General features: G+C 48.4%; 1 protein-coding gene across 1 annotated transcript in view; it reads left to right on the top strand.

Annotated features, from left to right (window-relative positions):
* The window catches only part of PAPPA (pappalysin 1), a 254,556-nt gene that overhangs the window by 18,430 nt on the left and 215,681 nt on the right, over positions 1 to 20,445 (top strand). Inside the window, exon 2 of the mRNA XM_068552436.1 lies at positions 14,252 to 15,314. Coding sequence (XP_068408537.1) covers positions 14,252 to 15,314 — 1,063 coding nt within the window. The remainder of the gene's footprint in view (positions 1 to 14,251; positions 15,315 to 20,445) is intronic.

Below are 20,445 nucleotides of genomic sequence, written 5' to 3'. Positions count from 1 at the left end.
AGGATTATTAATTGGGTGGATATGATAGTCACATGATGATCATACAGCTCTAGATCATTTTTCTAGGATTATCAGCAACTGAAGCAATTCTTTTGTTACTCTCTCAAACTTGAGTCTACTATAGCTCCCTATTACCTACACATGGTAATGATAATAGCTAACATATTTAGCACGTAATATGCGCCAGACACTGTTCTGAGGAGTTTGCATGTATTAACTCTTTAATCCTCACAAGGACCCTTTGACATAGATACTATTATAATCCCAGTTTTCCGTATAAGAGAACTGAGATATGGGAAAGTTAAGTGACTTGCCGAAGGTCACACAGCAAGTACTGGGTAGAATTAGTCCCCAGAATCCAGGTTCTAACCATTCCTCCACAAACCTCTCTAGATCAGGTCAGAGTTCCTTAGCCTCACATTCAACTTCCTCCTCAGACATTGTTTCCTACCATGACATTTCCTAGTTCCTTATGTCAGGGGTCCTCAACCTCAGCACAGATGACATTTTGGAATGGATTATTCTTTGTTGTGGGAGTTCGTCCTGTACATCGTAAGATGTTTAGCGGCACCCCTGGTCTCTACCCACTAGATGCAGAAGCAACTCCCCACCACCCCCAGCTGTGGTGATCCAAAATGTCTGCAGAAACATCACCACATATTCACTGGTTGAGAACAGTTGTCTTACCTGGACTCTTCTGATTAAACAGAATTATCTGGTGTTCTTAGAACACTCTTCCCACCTCCATGCTTTTTCACATTTAGTTTCCCCCTTGACCTTGCAGCGTCCTTGGCCTCCTCACTATCAGTCTTTTCTCTGTTCCAGAGTCAGTTCCTCAACATCTTTTACAGCCAGCGAGGAAATACTAGCCTGTCTGGGTTATTGATCTGCTTGTTTTTATGGTTTTCTGTTTAAAAAAATGGTCACCGATTCCAAACTTTCTATTTAGAATCCCCTGAAGATTCCACAGGAGTCTTGAATTAAAAGCTCAGTTCATTCCATGCATTCAACAATTGTTTATTGGCTCTACCTTGTGTCAGGTCCCAGGCTAAGCACTCAGAGTATGAATTCACAGGAGGTACAATACCTGCACCTCAAGAGTTTATGTGATAGGCTATCAGAGGTGGAGAAGAACTTAGAGATTCACTCTCCACTCTCTCCTAGTTGAGTAGATGAGGGAACCAAGCCCTGGAAGGTAGATGATATTTCATCAAGGTCAATTAGAGACCAAGCTCAAGGCTGAGCTAGATCATTCTCCACCTAGCGGAATAAAATTTAAATTCTGAAGTCCCAGCCGGCATCTAAATACCATTTAGCCATCTGGAGTTTTAAAGATGTCCTTTGAGTCATAATTTATGATTTTCTAGCAGATATCAAAACAATAGAAAATTCATATCTGAAAAGTCTATCAGCCCTCTTTTCAAAATTTTGCTTACATTCCCTGCTTTTCATGATAAGTCTTTAAGGCTGAACGGCTCCAGATTGCCAATGAGCACTGGGCAGGGAGTCCTGAGATAGGAGTCCTCGTTCTTTCAGCTCTGTGGCCCTATCGATAAGAGCATCATGAAATCGCTAGCTAATGATCCCTACCCCCATGGACTCTCTTTCCCAAAACCCACCAGTGATTCCCTGTTGTCTATGGAATAAACTTCAGATCTCTTGGCATGGCATTCGCAGCCCTTTACAATCGAGCCTTAGACGCCCCTCGCTATCCCATTTCCCTTTATGTGCACCCTCAGTTCCATCAAAAGCAGATGTCTTCTTCGTCTCCAGAGTCGTCTTCCGGTGACTTCACAGCTCTTGCTTTTGCTCATCCTTCGTCTTCTGTTAGAAGGTCTTTGCCCAGCCTCCTCCCCGCCGCCACCGAATTCCTGTTCCTTGTGCAAGCTCAGTTCTTGTGTCACTCGTCCAAGAAAACTTCCCGGAGCCTCCTTGTCCGATTCAAGTGTTCCCTCCGCTGAGCTCTTTGGCTGATACCTCTACTAGAACTTACTCTATTATGCTTTCTTTATTTGTAATGAAAAACTCCATCTCGTCCTCATGTAGTCAGTTTTCCCCGGCTGGGCAGCATAATTCAGAACTTAAGTGTGTGAACCCTTGAGACTAATTGCCTGGGTTTGAATCCCATCTCTGTCATTTGCCAGTGAGTTACTCAGGCTTGGGCAAGTTAGTTGGGCTTCTCTGAGTATCATTTTTCTCATCTGTAAAATGGAGATGACAGTACCTCCCTGCTCGGATTACCGTGACGGGTACCTGAGCTACTCCACGCAAAGAGCTAAGCACGGTGCCTGGCACGCAGCAAGGGCTTAGCAAACATCAGATATCACTGCCCTCCCTGCTTTGGAGAGTAATTCCGGATGGCACCAGCCCGGCAGAGCAGGGATCTGCCTGTCTGGCCGCGCCCCTTCCTTATCTCCCTTCGCCATCTCTCTCCCTGAAAGGCTCACCCCGGGCTGGGTGGCCGGATGAGGTGATGGCAGGCTCGCCCCAGAGAGGAGCTTTTGTTTCCAGAGATCAACCCATACTGTCTGGGGTGCGTTTTTACATAACTTGCTGTGGGCCTCTGTCACTTACGAAATTTACATCATTTGACTCGCCCATGTGGGAATCTTCCCCATCCCTCTGAGCCCCTTGGATTGGCTGCAGGTGCTCCCTGCCTCCTCCGATGTGTTTCTGTAGATGCAGACCCATCTTTTGTAGGGATGGACCCAAGGCCGACTCATCCATTAGCTGCAATTGGCACAGTGCCTGAGGTCCACAGTACTTTCAAGGGGCCCATAAAAATGGCTTAATTTCTTTTAAACTCAGAAGAAAAAAGCTAATGCAATAATAATATATATGTAATAATGAATCCACCCTCTTGATAATATATATCTTTATACCAATACAATCATAAAATATAATTATGTATTTTTAGAGAGGAAGGAAAAAGTCCCCAGGGCCCATGAAAGTCATGATCCCACCCTGAATGACAGGAACTTGCCCAAGATCAATAGTACCTTAGTGGCAAATCAGGACAAACGTTCATGTCTCATCACTCCCAATTTAGAAATCTTTTCCGTGTGTTTTAAGAAAAGCCCTGGAAGTGATTTCACCACAGTCTTCTTTCACAGATGAGAAAAGGAGGCCAGAGAAAGCACGACTTGCCTCAGGTCACACAGCCTAGTCATATGGCAAACGGCTTTCCCGACTTTTTTTTTTTATACTTTTTATTTTTGGGGGTGCATCGGGTCTTAGTTGCGGCATGCCAGGATCTTTCGTTGTGGCGCGGGCTTCTCTCTACTTGTGACGCGTGGGTTCCAGGGCACACGGGCTCTGTAGTTTGCCGCACGCAGGCTCTCTAGTTGACCCTCTCTAGTTGAGGCTCAGTAGTTGTGGTGCTCAGGCTTAGTTGCCCCACGGCATGTGGGATCTTAGTTCCCCGAGCAGGGATGGAACCCGCGTCCCCTGCATTGGAAGGTGGATTCTTTACCACTGAACCACCAGGGAACTCCCCTTTCCTGACTTCTTGTTGCTCTTTTTTAGTATTTTACACAGCCAACCTAATGCCCAGCCATGCCAACCTCCTGTTAGATGGATGGAAAATTCGAGGGCCAGGAAGTAGAGGGGCTTAACCCAGTGTCACAAGGATGCCTATCCTGCCTACAAGTCAGGACTGTTATTCCAGTTCTATAAAGATGGGTCCAAACCTCAAAATCTTCAAATTGGGTTTCTTCACAAGTCTTGGCATATATTTCATCTGTTCATTAATTGGTTCATTCACTCACTCATTCATCCATTCAACAAATGTTGATTGAAGACTTATGTCCTAAGCACCCTGTGAAGGCTCTAGATTCAGAGTGGTAAACAGATGTGTACTCTTTACCCTCTCAGAACCTCACTTTCCCCACTTGGGTGAGAAGAATCACAGTTTCTTAGAGAGTTCTGGGAGAAGCAAATGAAATAATTAAGATCCTTTGTACACTTTAAAACTCCAAAGAGTGTTAAGAATGCTTCCTGTATCGTTACAATTGACAGAGTGTATAATTAATATGGAGAAGATTAAAACATTGACTGTAGGAGGAAATAAATATTTAATTAAAAAATAATTTCTGCTTATGAGTATCCATACACAACATAAGACATTGGTTAAGCATCTGGCTTTGGAGTCAGAGAGCTGGGTTCTAATCCTATTTGTGTTATTACAAGTCAAGTGACCTTTGCCCAGTCAATGCAACTCTGAGTCTCAGTTTCCTCACCCATAAAATGGGACCAAGAGAACTTATCTCGTAGAGTAGTTGTAATAATCCAATGAGATGATGCACATAAAGTTCTTGGCTTTGAACATGGCACATCATCAATGGTGGCTCTGTTTATTTCTCAGTAGGTTCATGTGGCTTAGAGTGGCATTAGAACAAATCAGAGTAATGATCCTAGGGATAATGTAAAGAAGCAGGTGTGGTAATAATAGGTCTTCCTAATTGCATAGTATCAACTCTTATTGTATCTACGTTGCCTCAACAGAAGGCCTGGCGTTAGCATTAGGGAACAGCAGGTCTCTCACCAGAGAGTATAGCTCAGTGCCTCGAATGTCTAGCCAGGGCTTGATACAGTGGATGCCCGGTGAATATGTGTTGAAAGAATCGGTGAATGGATAGATTAATAAATCAGGCAGGACTCAGGGATGTTGATTTATGGAAAAGAAGAGCCAAGGGTTACACGATGGAAAGCCTCAGACACCTCTAGGCTCTCCTGGGGTAAAGGGTACTGAATAACTCTGTGGGTTCCTGCAATCCAGATCCTGCACCACTGGGTGGAAAGGAAAGGGAGCTGATTCTGGCTCACTCTAGGTGAGCACTGAGAAATGCCCAAAGGTGCAAAGGCCTTCTTCAGGTGATCGGAAGTTCTCTGGTTCTGGAAATATGCACAGTCACTTGTAGAGATGTACAGGTGATTCAAGCAGGAGGTTGGGTGGTAAAGGTCACGTAATGACTTTTAAGGGAACCTCCGGTCCTGACTGTGCCCGATTCCATGAATGTGAAGAGTAAAGGGCTTGGGGCTGCTGTGAAGTGTGAGGGTGGCCAGAGGCTTCCGTCTTGACAGTTTTCTGTGAAGCAGTGCCATTGCCTCGTAGGGTCGGTGAGTGAGCAGGGAGAGCCTGTAGGTCCTCAAATCATTGAAAAGACCAAAGGTAGGCGCCCTTCTCCAGGGCAGCTCCAACATCAGCACCGCTGAGTCCACCAGGGGCTGGTTCGTGCGACAGTAACTTTTGAGGGTGAACAGATGAAAATACGTGACTTCCTCCTCCTCCTCTCTTCCTATCCTCTTCATACTCTACCCCCACCTCCTCCTCTTTCTTCTTTGTCTTTTTCTCCCTCTCCTCCTCCCACTTCCTTTTTTTAAGTTGATATGCACCAATTTTGATGACAGTGTGTGAAAAAGAGAGCGATGAACAGGTCTCTATTTCAGAGGACAGTGTCAGAAAGGTTAACGTTTAACAGCACAGAAGAAGAGGGAAAAAAAAATGTTCCCAATTCTGAGGAAAAGGAACAGCCGTTTATTATTAATACCAATTTAGAAAGTGTAGCTAACATTTATCATGTGCTATGCAAATGAGTATTTGTATTCTCGTACTAAATCCTTAAAATGTCACTATGCCTTAAGTACTGTTATTATCAGTTTACAGTTGAGGAAATTATCAGGGAGGTGAAGGGATTTTGCCCAAGGCTACATAGCTAACAAGCAGCAGAGCTGGGGACTCCACAGTACAAGTGCTTAATGCTTGTTACGTTGCCAGAGCCCATGTGCCAAGTCTGGGTACATTCATTATCTCATTAGTTACCCCTACAACCAGCAGAGGTAGATAGTATCATCCCCATTTTACAGATGAGAAGACTAATACAAGGAGAGATGCCTTGACTTTCCCAAGTCGCACAGCTAGTGAATGGCAGAGCCAGCATTTGAATGTACATTCTTTGGTCTCTAAAACCCTGACCGTTCTATTTACACAGAGCCTGATTCCACGTGAGCAAAGGAGGCCGACTGGCGAGGAAAGATCCAGAGGGAAACACAGGTGCACCTTGAGCCCTTAAGAGCACTTCGCCATCCCAAGCACATTATATAAGTCTGTGTATTAATACAGCAAATGGATTTTTAGGATGCCTTAGACATATTCCTGTCAACCTTGCCTTACATCTGAATGGCCTTAAATAGTTTACAAGGAAGTATGCATACATTTATCTCCTTTCTCTCTCAAAAAAGACCTTTGAAGTATATAGGAGAAGACTTTTTAATCCCTGGAATACACAAGGGAAAACAGGCTCAGAGAGCTGAATGAGCTCATCCAAGGTCACACAGCTAGTAGAAGAGGGAGTGTCAGGGGTTTTTCAGGTAATGGTTCCCAGCAGGGAAGAAAAAAGAACACAGGCAGAGAGCAGACACGGATGCTACCATGGATGCCGGCCATGCTGTTCCTCCTGGTCCTGCAAAGGCAGATGTGGCCCCACCTATTCACCTGCACGGCCAACACACAGGAGGCACCTGAGCTAATCCTGACCTGGTGAATTGCTCCAAAGGGTCACTCTTGATGCTCCAGCCTCTCTCACAGCAGGAGGCAGGGATGTCCAGAACTCAGTAGAGTGTTGATAAGCCTCCAGCCAGGCGTTGATATGATTTATTCCAAGCCCCCTCCTTCCACTGAGCCTAAGAGCAACCCTTTGAGGCAAGGTGGGCCTGGAGGGATGAGGGTGCTGAGGAGTAGCCCCTCAGGTGCCCACCTCGGGGACGTCTCAGCCCTCCTCCGAATGCCTGGTGCTGCCGAGTCCTCCAGGGTCGTCCTGGTGGTCCTCCCCCACAACTGAACCAAGTGCGGGGACCATGGGTGTACTTAACCCAAATCTGTCTGTTTTAATCACCCTCCTCTAGACAGATAAAAGCTTTCCATAGGATTGCTCTCTCAAGCATTTCTCTGTGGCTTTGATACCAGCCATTAAATCATGGAAGGGAAAACAAAATGAAACAAAACAAAAAAAAGACCAGCTCCAACCTTTAGCTTTTAATTTTTTTTAGCCTCCTGAAAGAAACCAGATTGTTGACCTAAATTCCCCCCTTTCATCCCCACATCCTCTCACCTCCGCTCATATTCCCCTGGCTGATGTTCCACAGCTAGTGGACATCCTTAAGTTGGAGGGCCTGAAATGGCCTTCCTTTCCCTCCTCCCCCTGCTCCTCCATTACCTTACATCTCCCACAGTAGGAACCAAGGCTGGGACGTCTGAAGGACTTGCGATCTCAGAGTCTCAGGGAGTCTGAGATGCTGAAGGGACCTTTGGGGCCATCTGATGCAACCCTCCTATTTCACAGGCAGGGTTTGACGATGCCCTGGGAGAGGGGGGGTTACTGCTTGCCCATCGACCCACAGCAGTGAAGTGGCAGAGCTGGAACACAAGAACCTTGACCGTGGGCTAAGAGTTTCTCCCAGGGAAGGAAAGCATCCTGGAAGAGAGCTCTGGCTTTAGAGTCAGCCCGCCTGTGATTCCAGTGCTCTCTAGCTGGGATCCTTGGAGGGAAATCACTTAGCTTCTCTGCACCTGTTTCCTTCTCTGTCACAAGAATATCAGTAAAGCCCACTTCACCGGGTTATTATGAGCACTAAATGGAATGTCTGTGCTTAGCAGAGAGACTGCTACCTAAAGGCTTTTAGCAAATTCTCGTTATATTATTATCATTACAGTTGTCCCTTGGTATCCACAGTGGATTGGTTCCAAGACCCACCACAGATACCAAAATCTGCAGATGATCAAGTCCCGTATATAAAATGGCATAGCATTTGCATCTACTCTACACACATCCTCCTGTATACTTTACAACACCTCTAGGTTACTTATAATACCTTATGCAATGTAAATGCCAATGCACGGCGAGGTCCCCATAGCTGAGGTCGTGCTCATCTGTGGGGGGACTGAACTTGAAATCAGGAGTCTTGAATTTCAGTCTTTCCTACCACTCAGTGCTGTGTGACCTTGGGCAGGTGACCAAACCCTTCTGAGTCTCAGTTTTCTCATCTGTAAACAGCACCTATTATACAAGGTGCTGTGAGGGTTATGTGAGACACCTTGGCCCAAAAGCAGCTATGTACATGCTCAACACACAGCAGGGGCTTCAGAAGTGCACATTCAAGCTGGAATACAAAAGCATCCCTCTCTTGTGAGGAAAGTTTCCTGTGTGGTGACGACACCACCCGTTTTTGTATCCTCCTAATACACTTTGCCCTGCTCGCAACAGGATAATCGAGTTAAGTTGAGGCAATGTGTTGTAACCAAGAAGGATTCTGAGCTGGGCACAAGGCAGTGAAAGATTTTAGAGAAATTTCAATGGGAGAGCTTAAAAAACTTGTTGAATGGTCCTATTATAGTTCGCTAAGGTTACCATAACAAAGCACCACAGGCTGGGTGGCTTAAATAGCAGAGATTTATCTTCTCACAATTCTAGAGGCTAGGAGTCTGACATCAAAGTGCCTGCAGGGTTGGATTCTTCTGAGACCTCTGTCCTTGGCTTGTAGATGCCCATCTTCTCCATCTTATGTCTTCATACTGTCTTCCCCTTGTATCTGAATTTCCTCCTCCTATAGGGACAGCAGTCATAATGGATTAGGGCCCACCCTCAGTGACCTCATTTTAACCTAATTATCTCGCTAAAGACCTTATCTCTAAATCAGTTCATATTCTGAGGTACTAGGGGCTAGACTTCAACATATGAGTTTTGGGGTGGGGACACGTTTCAGCCCGTAACAGATGGAAAAGAAGACGGCAGGCAGCCAGGCGTGTGACGGCAACCTCGAAGAAAAGATGAAGAAAAAGAACATTGCAGTATAGAGCCCGGACATTGGAACAGAGCTGCGTCAGAAACCAACAAGCAAGGAGGCTAGTGATGGAGGTTCAGTTGCTGGAGGACAAGGCCAGGAAGGCATCCCAAACTCCAGATAGACAACCAGGCCCAGGCGAATCTTGGGTCCCAGTGAAGTGTGATAAGCCAGGTAGAACAGATGAAGCACTGGTAATAAAGAACCACTGATTCTCAGTCCATTTCTTTTAGGTCCAGGCAGAAGAACGACACAGAAAGCAGCCTCCTGGCTTGCAGTTTAACTCAACTTGCTTGTGTTGGCGCCGCTGAACTTACAGAAATATTTTTGGACGGGGGGGGCATGTCCTCAAACAGCCCACAGTAAAGTGTTTGGCACTTGGCACTTAATGCAGTGATGTGATTAAGAACCTGGGCCTGGGAACCCTATGGACGCGGATTCTAAGCTGTGTTGCTTTGGACAAGCCACTGCCTTTTTGAGCCCATGTTTTCTCTGCAGAATGGGCTGCGTTGATAGTTTTGTTGTGAGGATTAAGTAAGAGAATTAAGCACTTTATTAAGCACGTGGTGCTTAGTAAGTTTCTAAACAACGGGTAATGTGCTCTTATAAGGAACACAGCAACAGAGAAGTGTCCCTCCTTCCCTCCCTTCCTTTATTTTATACTTTCAATGACAGACTCTGTGGAACACCTGCAAGGTACCAGATGCTGTGTTGGATGCTGGGCATTAGAAATGAACCGAACAGACATACTCAGGAAACAGACATTGAATGCGTAATTACGGAAGTGATGAGTTTTTGGACGGGGAGGAGTATGATGGATGTGGAGGAGGAAGATTTGTCTGTACCCGGGCTGGAGTGCTGTGGTCACACAACACTGCCCTGGGGTAGTGACATTACAGTGGCCCTGAGAGGGTGACCCCACAGCCCATGGGATTCTCCCAGTATGGCCCTGGCATAGGTTTTGGGAGAGTCCCTACAAGCCTTCTGCCTTTGGACTTGCCTCCTTCATACATGCTCTTGATCTCTGGGGTGAGATGAGACAAAAAAGAGGCAATAAAAGTAAATAAACATCAAGCTTCTGCTGGAATATGAAGCCCTTTTCCCAGCAAACCTAGCTGCAGGAAGGTAGGGACACATTAGAGAGGCCAGCTGACCAGGGTTCAAGTGACAGGTGATGGTCATGAGACCCAGGGCAGCCCCTTTCCTGGTCTGGGCCTCTACTTCTCCATCTGTGCAGGTGCCCCAGTCACCTCATTGGCTGGTGAATGGGCTCTGGCACTTTCACTGCCTGCTGCTTCCATGTGCTTATAGCTTTGAGGCAGGTTTATGCTAATTCGATGTAGATGGTGTGCAGGATCGCCTGTGGCCTTCCGTCTTGCCCCCTGCGGACGCATCCCCTGAGATCCACCTCTAGTACCACACAGATGGTGCCGACTTCAGACCAACTCTCACTCTTTCTTTCACTGTGTCTCTCTGTCTTCCGGGAGAACCGTGGGGAAGGATGGCATGGAGGTGTGGTGGGGTTCACCTGTGTCTTCCCGAGAGCAAACACTGTTCCTTGTCCGGTATGGAGACACACAGAGGACGATCCTCCAAGCATGCAAAAATTGGCAATGACATGAGGCGTCCAATTCAAATCAACACGTGTTTTTGAAGCATCTCCTACTTACAGGGAACCATTCTAGCGGTGAACGAAAGAGCTCTTAAATTGTAGCAGGGGGATCATTTACTCCTAACCCCTCCTTTTTCAGAGAAGGGAAATGAGACCTGGCAGCATAAGAGGTGGTGTGACTTGTCCCCAGGCAAGGTCATCCAGCAAGCTGAGCCCAGATCTCTGGGCCCAGATACCTGGTTCTGGGCTGGTGATACATCAGTGCCTCCCTTCCAGCCCTCTGAAATGTGACTACTGTTGATTACGTTATTTTTGTACAGAAATAAATCCCATTCACCACTACACCCCACCCCCATCCCTATTGAAGTTCAGTGATTTCCTTTCACCACTAACACTCCAGGTAAATATTTCCCTCTGAACTTCTGAAGCCACTGCTTCAAGGTCCTCATTTCCCTTAATGTGCTTCCTCTTGGTTCCACTGAAACGAGAAAAGAGAGGGTTCTCTTTGCCCTTCCTCTCTGCTTCCTGGGGCTAAGCCACCTCTTGGTCCTTCGCTCCGTGTCACAGAGTCTAGCCTTTCGCACTGCTACCCTCTTCTCTCTCAACTGCAAACGGCGGAGGCCAGAGCCCGGGTCCCCAGCCCCGGGAAGGTCCTGAACTGAGGGCACCCTACAGATGTGTAAACAGTTTACCTTGCTAACCCAGCCAGCCGCCTTCCAAAGGCAACAGGAAAACCAGGACTGAGAGCCCCTGGCAAAATAAAAACCTGCAGAGAGAGAGAGGGGGGGGGGGGGGGAAAGAGAGAGGGAAAAGGATCCTGTTTCAGATGTGAATTTTCTCATTAGAAGAATTTTCTGTTTAAGGGGGAGGGGTTGGCCAGGGGAGGAAGAGAAGGTGAGCTGAGAGGTGGGATGGGGGGCACAAGAGGGGGTTGCTCCAGGGGCCTGTGCGCTCCTGCTTTCCGTAGCCAGCAGCAGCAAACCTGGGGGAACTCACTCCAAACCTGGAGTCAGAGCTTTGGCCTCGGTCAGTGGGGAGGTAGCTTTTAACATGCAAGCCTCATAATAGTAGCAAAGCCAAAGGGGAGTTATGATTTCTAAGTAGAGTTTGCCAGTGGATTTGAGGAGGACTTGTGCTTTTTTGAGCCCTCATCCTACCAGCTCTTGATATATCAGTCAAGATGCCTTTAGGGTACCCTCTGTCTCTAGTGTTTCTGTATTTTGTTTTTAGTCATTTTCTACTTTTCATCCTTGACATCACTCCCAGGCCCTCCAGCATCTTAAAAATGAACTCCCATTTGGACAGCCACTGTATGCCAAGGGTAGTATAGCCACTATGTCTTTTAAGTATGACAGCATACGTGAAGAGAGGTACAGATGAGGGAATTTAGATCCACAGAGGTGAAGCGATCTGCCCCAGATGTACAGCCAGTAATTGCTGTCATCAAATTACCCGGAGTCCAAAGATCCTGCCCTTTCTACCTGACCAGGAACACACTCTGTCTTCTGATTCTCTCTGTCCTTTATCCAGGGAGACATAGCTCAGTGCCTTTGATTCTGTTTGTCCTTTTCTCTTCTCCCACTCCGTTTAGAATCATTCGTGTGCTCATTCATGAGGCACTTGCTGAGTGCCTGCTGTGTACAGGGCATAGTGCAAGGTGCTGGACAGGGTACAGATGACCCAGACAGAGCCATCACTCTCAAGAAGCGTCCAGTCTAGGGGAGACTCCAAAACCAGAGAACAGGTGTCTAGTTTCTGAAAAGTAAAATGAATTCAGAGGAGAGAATGATTGCTCCTCAGAGGACCATCAGGGAAAGCTTCTTGGTAGTGGTGGTTTCTGTTTTAGCCATTGGGAAACTTGGGAACACAGAAAATCAGACTTGACCAAGCGTGTGGGGGGGAACCTCATTCAGTCCCCTCCTTTTCCAGGTAGGGAACCAAGACCCAGCGGAGGTACTTGGTGCTTCATCAAGGTGTGAGAGCAGGTTGACGTTGTAGGAGACCCTGGCCATTACGTGAAAGATTATAGGACAGGAGGGGTGGTAGGAGAGGTGTAGGCAGACTTAGATGCCTGGCCAAAACTACCATCTATGTCAGCTGCTAACAGAGAGATTTACACAAATTCTAAGGCCCCAGTGACCACAGAGGAGTACAGACTGTGTGGGCCTCCTCTACCGATTTTGCTGGAAGCCGTCTGTGCTCATTGCATGAGTGCTAATGGCAGATGCACACTCAAAGTTACGGTGACCGCAACAATTCTCCAGCTGAAAAGTAGGGACTGTGCTTCTAAATGAGCATCTTTTATTCATTCTCCTATTCCTCTCTTTCTCCTCCCACCTGGCCTCATACATCATCCGACATTTAAAACACACTCTTAATTAGAAAGTCTTCTTCCCCATCCAACTGGCTGTCCATGCCAAGGACACTGGGTATATTCCAGAAGGACTGGGAATGGGGGTTGGTGAGTATAAAAATAATTAGATCCAGAGAGAATCTGCTAAGTGACTTCTCGGGGTTCCTGGAGTAAGTCTAGAGATGTCTGGCTTGGAACTTTCCCAAACACCCAACTAAACCTTGGGACACCCCCAGGCAGGTGGTTTGATCCAGATAGATCCCTGGTGGCACTGATGAGGGAGTGGGAGGTACCATAGAGTTAGTCCCTAGGACAGTGGACCCCGGGTCTGATGGATCTAGGATCCACTTACCAACCAGTTGACCTCAAACCCATCCATCTCTTTACTTCCTTCAATTTCTGTTTCCTCCTCTGTTAATATCAGCACCTTGGGGGTGCTACACGGATTAAATGAATTAATGCATACACAGACCTTAGCACAATGCCTGACCTGCGATAGAGGCTTGGACGATTTTACTTAATGAAGGCATCCCCGACATCTTTTTGTGTTAAGAGGATGCTTTTTATTTTTTGAAATATTAGCATTGGTGTTAGAGAAAAGCAAGCTTGAATTGGCTCTCAGGAAATTTGTCAATGACTCTATGTAACCTAACAAATGCCTTCCGTTCCCTGGGTCTCAACTTGCTTACCTTTCAAGTGAAGGAGTTGGAAGTGTTTAACAAGCTTTCCAGCTCAGAGAGTCAGCATGTCCGCCTTTCTTTGGGGGTGAACGTCGGGGCTAGCCAGGACTCCTGTTACAGACAGAAGCCTTACCTAGTAGCTTTGCAGCCCTTGACCCTCACTTCTCCAGGGAACCTTCCCAGCAATCCACCACCGCTGATCTTTGATGAGTGCTGGTGGGTGATGTACGCCCCAAGTTTCGGTGACCGTGGTCCGAGCCGTCCTTCTAAATGAGCATCTTCTTGCGTCATCATCTCTTTGATTCTTCTCTCACCTCTTCCTCTCACCACCTATGTCATTCTACACTTAAAATACGCTTTTAATTTAAAAAGTCCTCTTCCCCATCCAACAGTTTTGCAAAATCAAAGGTTTTCAGATTTTAGTTATTATCACTGTTGTTTTCTTTAGCTCAAGTACCTATTCTGCAAACAGATATCTTTCTTGTATGCCCCATACTCAGAACCAAAAAAGGTGAAACCACATGGGTTAAAGTTGTGGTGAGACCCTCCCAAAGGCAACTCACCTGTGTTCTCCCTTCCTCTAGCCCTTGCCTTGCCCTAGAGGTGGTCCCAGAGGCTCGGCTACTCACTGCCAGGATCCCACTGAGCACGGTTTGAAAACTTCCTGGTCTAGCACATCCTGATATAAATTTTATCAGAGAGAAATAACTTACCCTCCTCCTTCCTCCATCCTTTATTTACTCATCTTTCTCTTTTGGGGCCACATAGGGCTATATGACAAATGTTCTTATGCCTCACGTGACCGAGGATGGGTCGTGGGCATTCACACCGTCAGTGACCAAGGCAACAGAGACCCACGCTACTTTTTCTCCTTGAAGACAGACCGGGCCCGGCAAGTGACCACCATCAATGCCCACCGCAGCTACCTCCCAGGCCAGTGGGTACACCTGGCTGCCACCTACGACGGGCGGCTGATGAAGCTCTATGTGAACGGTGCCCAGGTGGCAACCTCTGGGGAGCAGGTGGGTGGCATTTTCAGCCCACTGACCCAGAAGTGTAAAGTCCTCATGCTGGGAGGCAGCGCCCTGAACCACAACTACCGCGGCTACGTGGAGCGCTTCAGCCTATGGAAGGCGGCCAGGACGCAGCGCGAGGTCCTGCTGGACATGGAGACCCGCGGCCTCCACGCTCCTCTACCTCAGCTCCTCCTCCAGGAGAACTGGGACAACGTGAAGCGCGCCTGGTCCCCCATGAAGGACGGCAGCAGCCCCCGCGTGGAGGCCAGCGGCGCCCACGGCTTCCTGCTGGACACGAGCCTGGAGCCGCCTCTGTGCGGGCAGACGCTGTGTGACAACCCCAAGGTCATCTCCAGCTACAACCAGCTGCCGCGTTTCCGCCGGCCCAAGGTGGTGCGCTACCGCGTGGTCAACCTCCACGACGATGGCCGCGAGAACCCCACGGTGAGCCGCCAGCAGATCGATTTCCAGCACCGGCAGCTGGCCGAGGCCTTCAAGCGCTACAACATCTCCTGGGAGCTGGAGGTGCTGGAGGTGAGCAACTCGTCCCTGCGCCGCCGCCTCGTCCTGGCCAACTGCGACATCAGCAAGATCGGGGACGAGAACTGCGACCCCGAGTGCAACCACACGCTGACCGGCCACGATGGCGGGGACTGCCGCCACCTGCGTCACCCCGCCTTCACCAAGAAGCAGCAGAACGGGGTGTGCGACATGGACTGCAATTACGAGCGGTTCAACTTCGACGGCGGGGAGTGCTGTGACCCCGAGATCACCGATGTCACCAAGACCTGCTTCGATCCCGACTCTCCGCACAGGTAAGAGCCGGACTCCTCCCCCTTTTTATCCCTGCGCGGCTCCTGACGCCCGGTGGGGTTGCGGGAATCTTCCAGTTCACCCAGAAGATCGACCAAGTAATCACAGGGACCGTACCCCTTACCAAAATATTTATGGAGCGCCTCCTGTGGGCTGAGGGGAACTCTTAGGGCCCTGTCTTTGCAGGGGGCTCAGGGTCTAAACCGGGCCACCTGGGCTGAGGACAAATACCTGCATCATAAAGAGCTGTGCTGTCCAGTGCTGTAGTCACTGGTCACGTGTGACTGTTTAAATTTAAATTAGTGAAGATGAAATACAGTTTAAAATCCAGTTCCTGAGTCACACCAGCCACGTTTCAAGAACCCAGTAGCCGCCCGGGGATAGTGGCTACCACACTGGACAGAGTGATAGGACCGCTTCCATGACCGCAGAAGGTTCTGTTGGGCAGAGCTGGTCGAGCTGGGATTGGCTGGGGTCAGACAGACTGGGTTCAGGTCTATTTCCTCACTTTGCGACCTCTTACAAGGTATTTCCTCATCTGTAAAATGGGAATCAATGGTATCTCCTTTGTCAAGCTGCTTCGAAGGTTGAATGAGGGCACGTAAAGCACATGTCTCTTCTAGGGGCTAGCAGGTTATTACCGCTTAGTAAGCGTATTTGTCATTTCTTGAACAATGAAAGGCAGCATGTGCCGTGTGTACAGGAGGTCAAAGAGGAACAGCTGACTGGCAGCCTGAATGTGTTGCGGAAGGCTTAGGTACAGTTTGGACATCGGAGATCAAGTTGGGGGAGAGAGGAGGACACTCAAGGCAGAGGAATTTCATATACTGCTGAGAAGAGGGCGGAAGGGGGAGTCTTCTGCCTAATGCCTGACTTAGCCTCTGCCTTGTGCTACAACTCTGACCAGCAACCCCAAAGAAAGACCCAAGGGGGAGCCATGGGTGATCTGTATTTGAGGTGGGGCTCAGGGGAACTAGTTCTAAGCCAGAGAGACAGTCCATATCAACTTTCCTGATTTCCCAGATTCACGCTGAACTTTTCCATTCTGTCCAACTCGCAGGACCCTGGACTTGCTGATGGCTCGAGCACGTTTGCCGACCTCTGCAGGTTTTGTGCTGACTCTTCTCTTTGTGTCTCTCTCACAAGAGCAAGGGCCTCCCATGCATAGACAAAATACCTATGTGCAAAGGAATGACGACGCTGGCAGGAGAATGTCGTGCCTGGCACCAAGCCACAGAGCACGTCAGCTCAGCCTCCTGGCACCGGGCGGGCCCCTGGACTCTCACCTTGGCTCAGAGACAGGAGCAGCCCGTGTGGGAAGAAGCCTTGGTGTGTGGCCAGTTCCTTCGAGGTCACAATGCACTTTCATCTCTGCTCTCATTTGGGCTTTGACAGAATTTGATGAGGCAGACTAGACAGGGTTAGCATTTGCATTTGACTGATGGGGAACTAGAGGGCCTTAGAGAGTGAGATGACTCAGCCGCAGTCCCAGGTCAGGAAAGTCATTTGGCTAAATCACAAATGCAAGCCTTCCGAGATGAATGCAGTATGTGCGCTACTGAGCTAGACCCCAGGAGTTAACCAGTGTGCCCAGGCAGAGTGGGCGTGGGGGAGGCCTAGGGGCCAGGAATACTGGAAGTCCACTTATTTGTACATTTATTTATTCATTCATTCGTTCATGCAACAAATGTTGCACCTACCAAGCACCTACCAAGTACCAGGAAGGTGGGTACCCTTATCCCTGCTTTGCTGAAGGAAATCCAGGATTCAGAACGCGGAAGGGATTTACCCCAGGTCACTCAGCTAATAAACAGAGAGCTTGGATTTGAATCTTGGTCTGTTGACTCCAAAGCTCCCACTGAAGGGTGGGGGTGGTATTTTTAAGTCCAAGGAACAGTAAGAGGCAGAGTCAAAGGACAGGGCTGACGGGCAGGGTGGCTTTCCTAAAGCCTTGGGAGAAAACTGCTGAGTATGACTGAGTCAGGACCAAGGGCAGCTGGCCTTTGTGGCGGGCACTCTGTGCTTGGGTGCAGGGGCCGCGGGACCCCAGGTCCCAGATAGCTCACAATCAGCAGACAGAGCTGGCAGGCACCAGTGGCCTCCTCGTTTCTAAGTCACGGGACCACACGCCTAGAATGTCCGTGAGCAGCCATGTGCCAGCGCTGTGACCACTCACGCCAGGGCCTGTTTGTTTGCTGGCTGGAAAGTCACGTGTCCTGGGTGAGCCCCACCGGGAATGTGTCATCTCCTGATGGAGCTGGGGTGACAGCGTTCTGGCTGAATCAGCTCTCCCGTGTGCAGAGAGAAACCTGTGGAAGTTTGTGGAGAAATACTTGCTTTGTGACTTCAAAAAAAAAAAGAGGGAGGGAAGGAGGGAGGAAGGAAGGAAGGAAGGCAGGCAGGGAAGAAGGGAGGGAGGGAGGAAGGAAGGAAGACACCTGTAATAGAAAATGAGATTGACATTGTCTAGGTGATTTTTAATGAAGAGCTGAACTTACCTTTTACCCAGGATGTGCTCCTGCGTTGCCCGCCCCCCTCAATGGGTAAAGACAATAAAGACAATAGTTCAGTTACTACTTCTCAATCTATGGTGAAGAACCAGTTTTGTTTCCTATACGTTGCAGACCAATACTTTTGTAATATACAGAAAAAATGAATTGCTGTAACATGAATTCTTCACCCCAAGTATGATGAAGCAGTGTCAGAGTTCTCCAAAAGTTCCTAAATGCCTTCTCTCCACTTCTGTACTTATTGTGACATAGACTAGTAAGAAGCAGTTTGTGCACTGCTTACTTTGAGTAGCACTGATTAAAATTCACCATTCTGAAAATTTATGTAACGGTTCCCTTGAGTAAAATAAGATCCACCGGTAATGCAGCTGGGCAGATTGGCAGGCGCCATCAGAGAATTCCCATTTCTTCTAACACGTTTGAGCTCATTCTTTATCTCCTAGTCCTTGGGCCCCGTAGTCCACGTTCGCAGGAGTTCATGTGTTACAGGGGAGCACCCAGTCCTAGCAGAAGGCTGCAGAAGACATCGAGATGGTGTCCAATGTCAGACCTAGAAACATCCTCAGAGATCAGTGGGTCCAAATCCCTTTTCCCCCATAGAGGGAAGCTGAGGCCAAAGCTCACGTGGTTCATTAGTGGTCAAACTGGGGCTAAGGATGCTCTAGATTTCTAAGTCCTGTAAGGATGCTCTAGATTTCTAAGTCCTGTGAGGATGCTCTAGATTTCTAAGTCCTGGTCGTCTGCCATGGCACAGCTTCTCAGAACTACCCTGACATTCTTGCCATTCCCAGATACCTGCCCCCCTCATGTTCTGTCCTTGCTCTCTTCTTCCCTAATATCCCTGAGCATTTGGGATTATGAAGTGCTGAGTGAGTGAGTTTGGAAGAGAATCGGATAAGGGCCTTGGGTTTTCATGAGCCACTGCAGAACTATTAGAGCTACACTGGCCATGAGTTCTCCTTATTAAGGACAGCCAAGTGAGGATGTGTACAAACAAGGGGACGGGGGCTGCGGGGGGCCCAGGAGCTGTACTGTATAACTACTTGAAGATGTTTGGCTTGGATGAGAAAATTCTCTCAAGGCCATGGCCATAGGGCCATAACACAGGTACTTCAAGTATCCAAAGGCCTGTCCTATGGAAAAAGGAACAGAATCATACTATATGGTTTCTAAGCCATGGCTGGGACCAAAGTGATGCAATTACAGGAGGCAGCTGAGTAGCAGCTAATGTCATCCCCGATCAGAATGGTCCTGCCTGGGGAGTGCTTCTCTGCAGGTGAGTGATTTTCCCTCCACCTGAGGCATGCACAGTGAGGTTGTAGCCAGGATTACAGCAAAGGTGGAGAAGGTGGCCTTGATGGTCTTAAGGTTGACCACTGCACAGCCCAACTTTTTGCTGCTGTCTTTACTCCAAGTCACTTTAGGGAATCAAATGGTGACTGTTTCTATCCTCTCTAACAGGCATTTATTGGGTATATATAGCCCTGCGGGCCTCTCTCCTGTTCACCGGGGATGTTGCAATGAGTGGGGCATGTTTCTCACCAATGAGAGGCTTCCACGTTCATGGGGGACTCATATTCAAACATGAGAAACTCTGATCTGTGGTTTTAGAGACACACAGTGGGTCAGGAGACCTAGAAAGCAGAGGTGTATGCTGACTAGGGAAAACAAGGCAAATCTGCTGGAGGAGGCATGATTTGAGTAGTCATCTGGGAACAGACAGCACTGAGAGAAACAGAGAGAGAGAGAGAGAGAGAGAGACACAGTCTGCACCAGTCAGGGTCCTAGCAGGAAACAGATGGCACATTCAAACGGAATAATTCAGGAGAGTTGAAGGAGGGGCTGTTTGGAAGGAGAGGCTATTTACAACAGTGCAGGCAGGGTTCAGGACAACCAGCAAGGCAAGGGTCAAGTACAGTGGGGACCCATTTCCATCCTTGGCCTGTAGGGGCAAGAGGAGGAAGCAGTTATGGAACCCAAAGAGAGTGGCTGAATGGCGAGGGTGTCCTGGCAGCAGCTGGGGCTCTCAGCAGAGAAGAAGAGGCAAGCTTCAGCCCCCGGGCCAGAAGAGAGCCAGAGACGTAGATTTTACATGATCATTCTCTTACACCTTCCAGTCTCCTGCCACTGCTTCCCATTGGGGAACCAAACTGGAAGTCATGAGGCAGAGGCATCTGTCGATGAAACACCAGGAGGCCAGCCTCCCAAGGGCACAGAGCAGGGTGGAGAGGGGTCAGGGAATGGATGTGGATGAGCGAACAGAACACAGAGAAAGCCAGTCCATGCAGAGGGTGCAGCCTAAGCAAGGAGGAGGGGGCGGAATGGGATGAGGAGGGGCTTGGAGAATAAGGAGTCATTCAGTGTGGCTGGGACCAGACCATAAGCAGAGAAGGGTTCAGTTTATCTCATGGAAAACTCTAGCCAGCCTCTCTCCCTTCCTTCATTTCCTTATTTTCTTCCTTCCCTCCCTCCTTCCTTTCTTCCTCTTTTTCTTCTTTTCTTTTCTCTGTAAATATTGGTTGAATGTTCCTTTTGTGCCAGCCCAGTCCCTGCTCTATGGGAGCTCACCATCTAGTGGATAAGACAGATGAATAAACACACCACTGCCGTCACTGGTGTGAAA

The sequence above is a fragment of the Eschrichtius robustus genome, chromosome 10 (genome assembly GCF_028021215.1).
Source record: "Eschrichtius robustus isolate mEscRob2 chromosome 10, mEscRob2.pri, whole genome shotgun sequence".
Lineage (NCBI taxonomy): Eukaryota > Metazoa > Chordata > Mammalia > Artiodactyla > Eschrichtiidae > Eschrichtius > Eschrichtius robustus.
The sequence above is the reverse complement of the archived record's forward strand: the minus strand, read 5'-3'. Positions and strand labels throughout refer to the sequence as shown.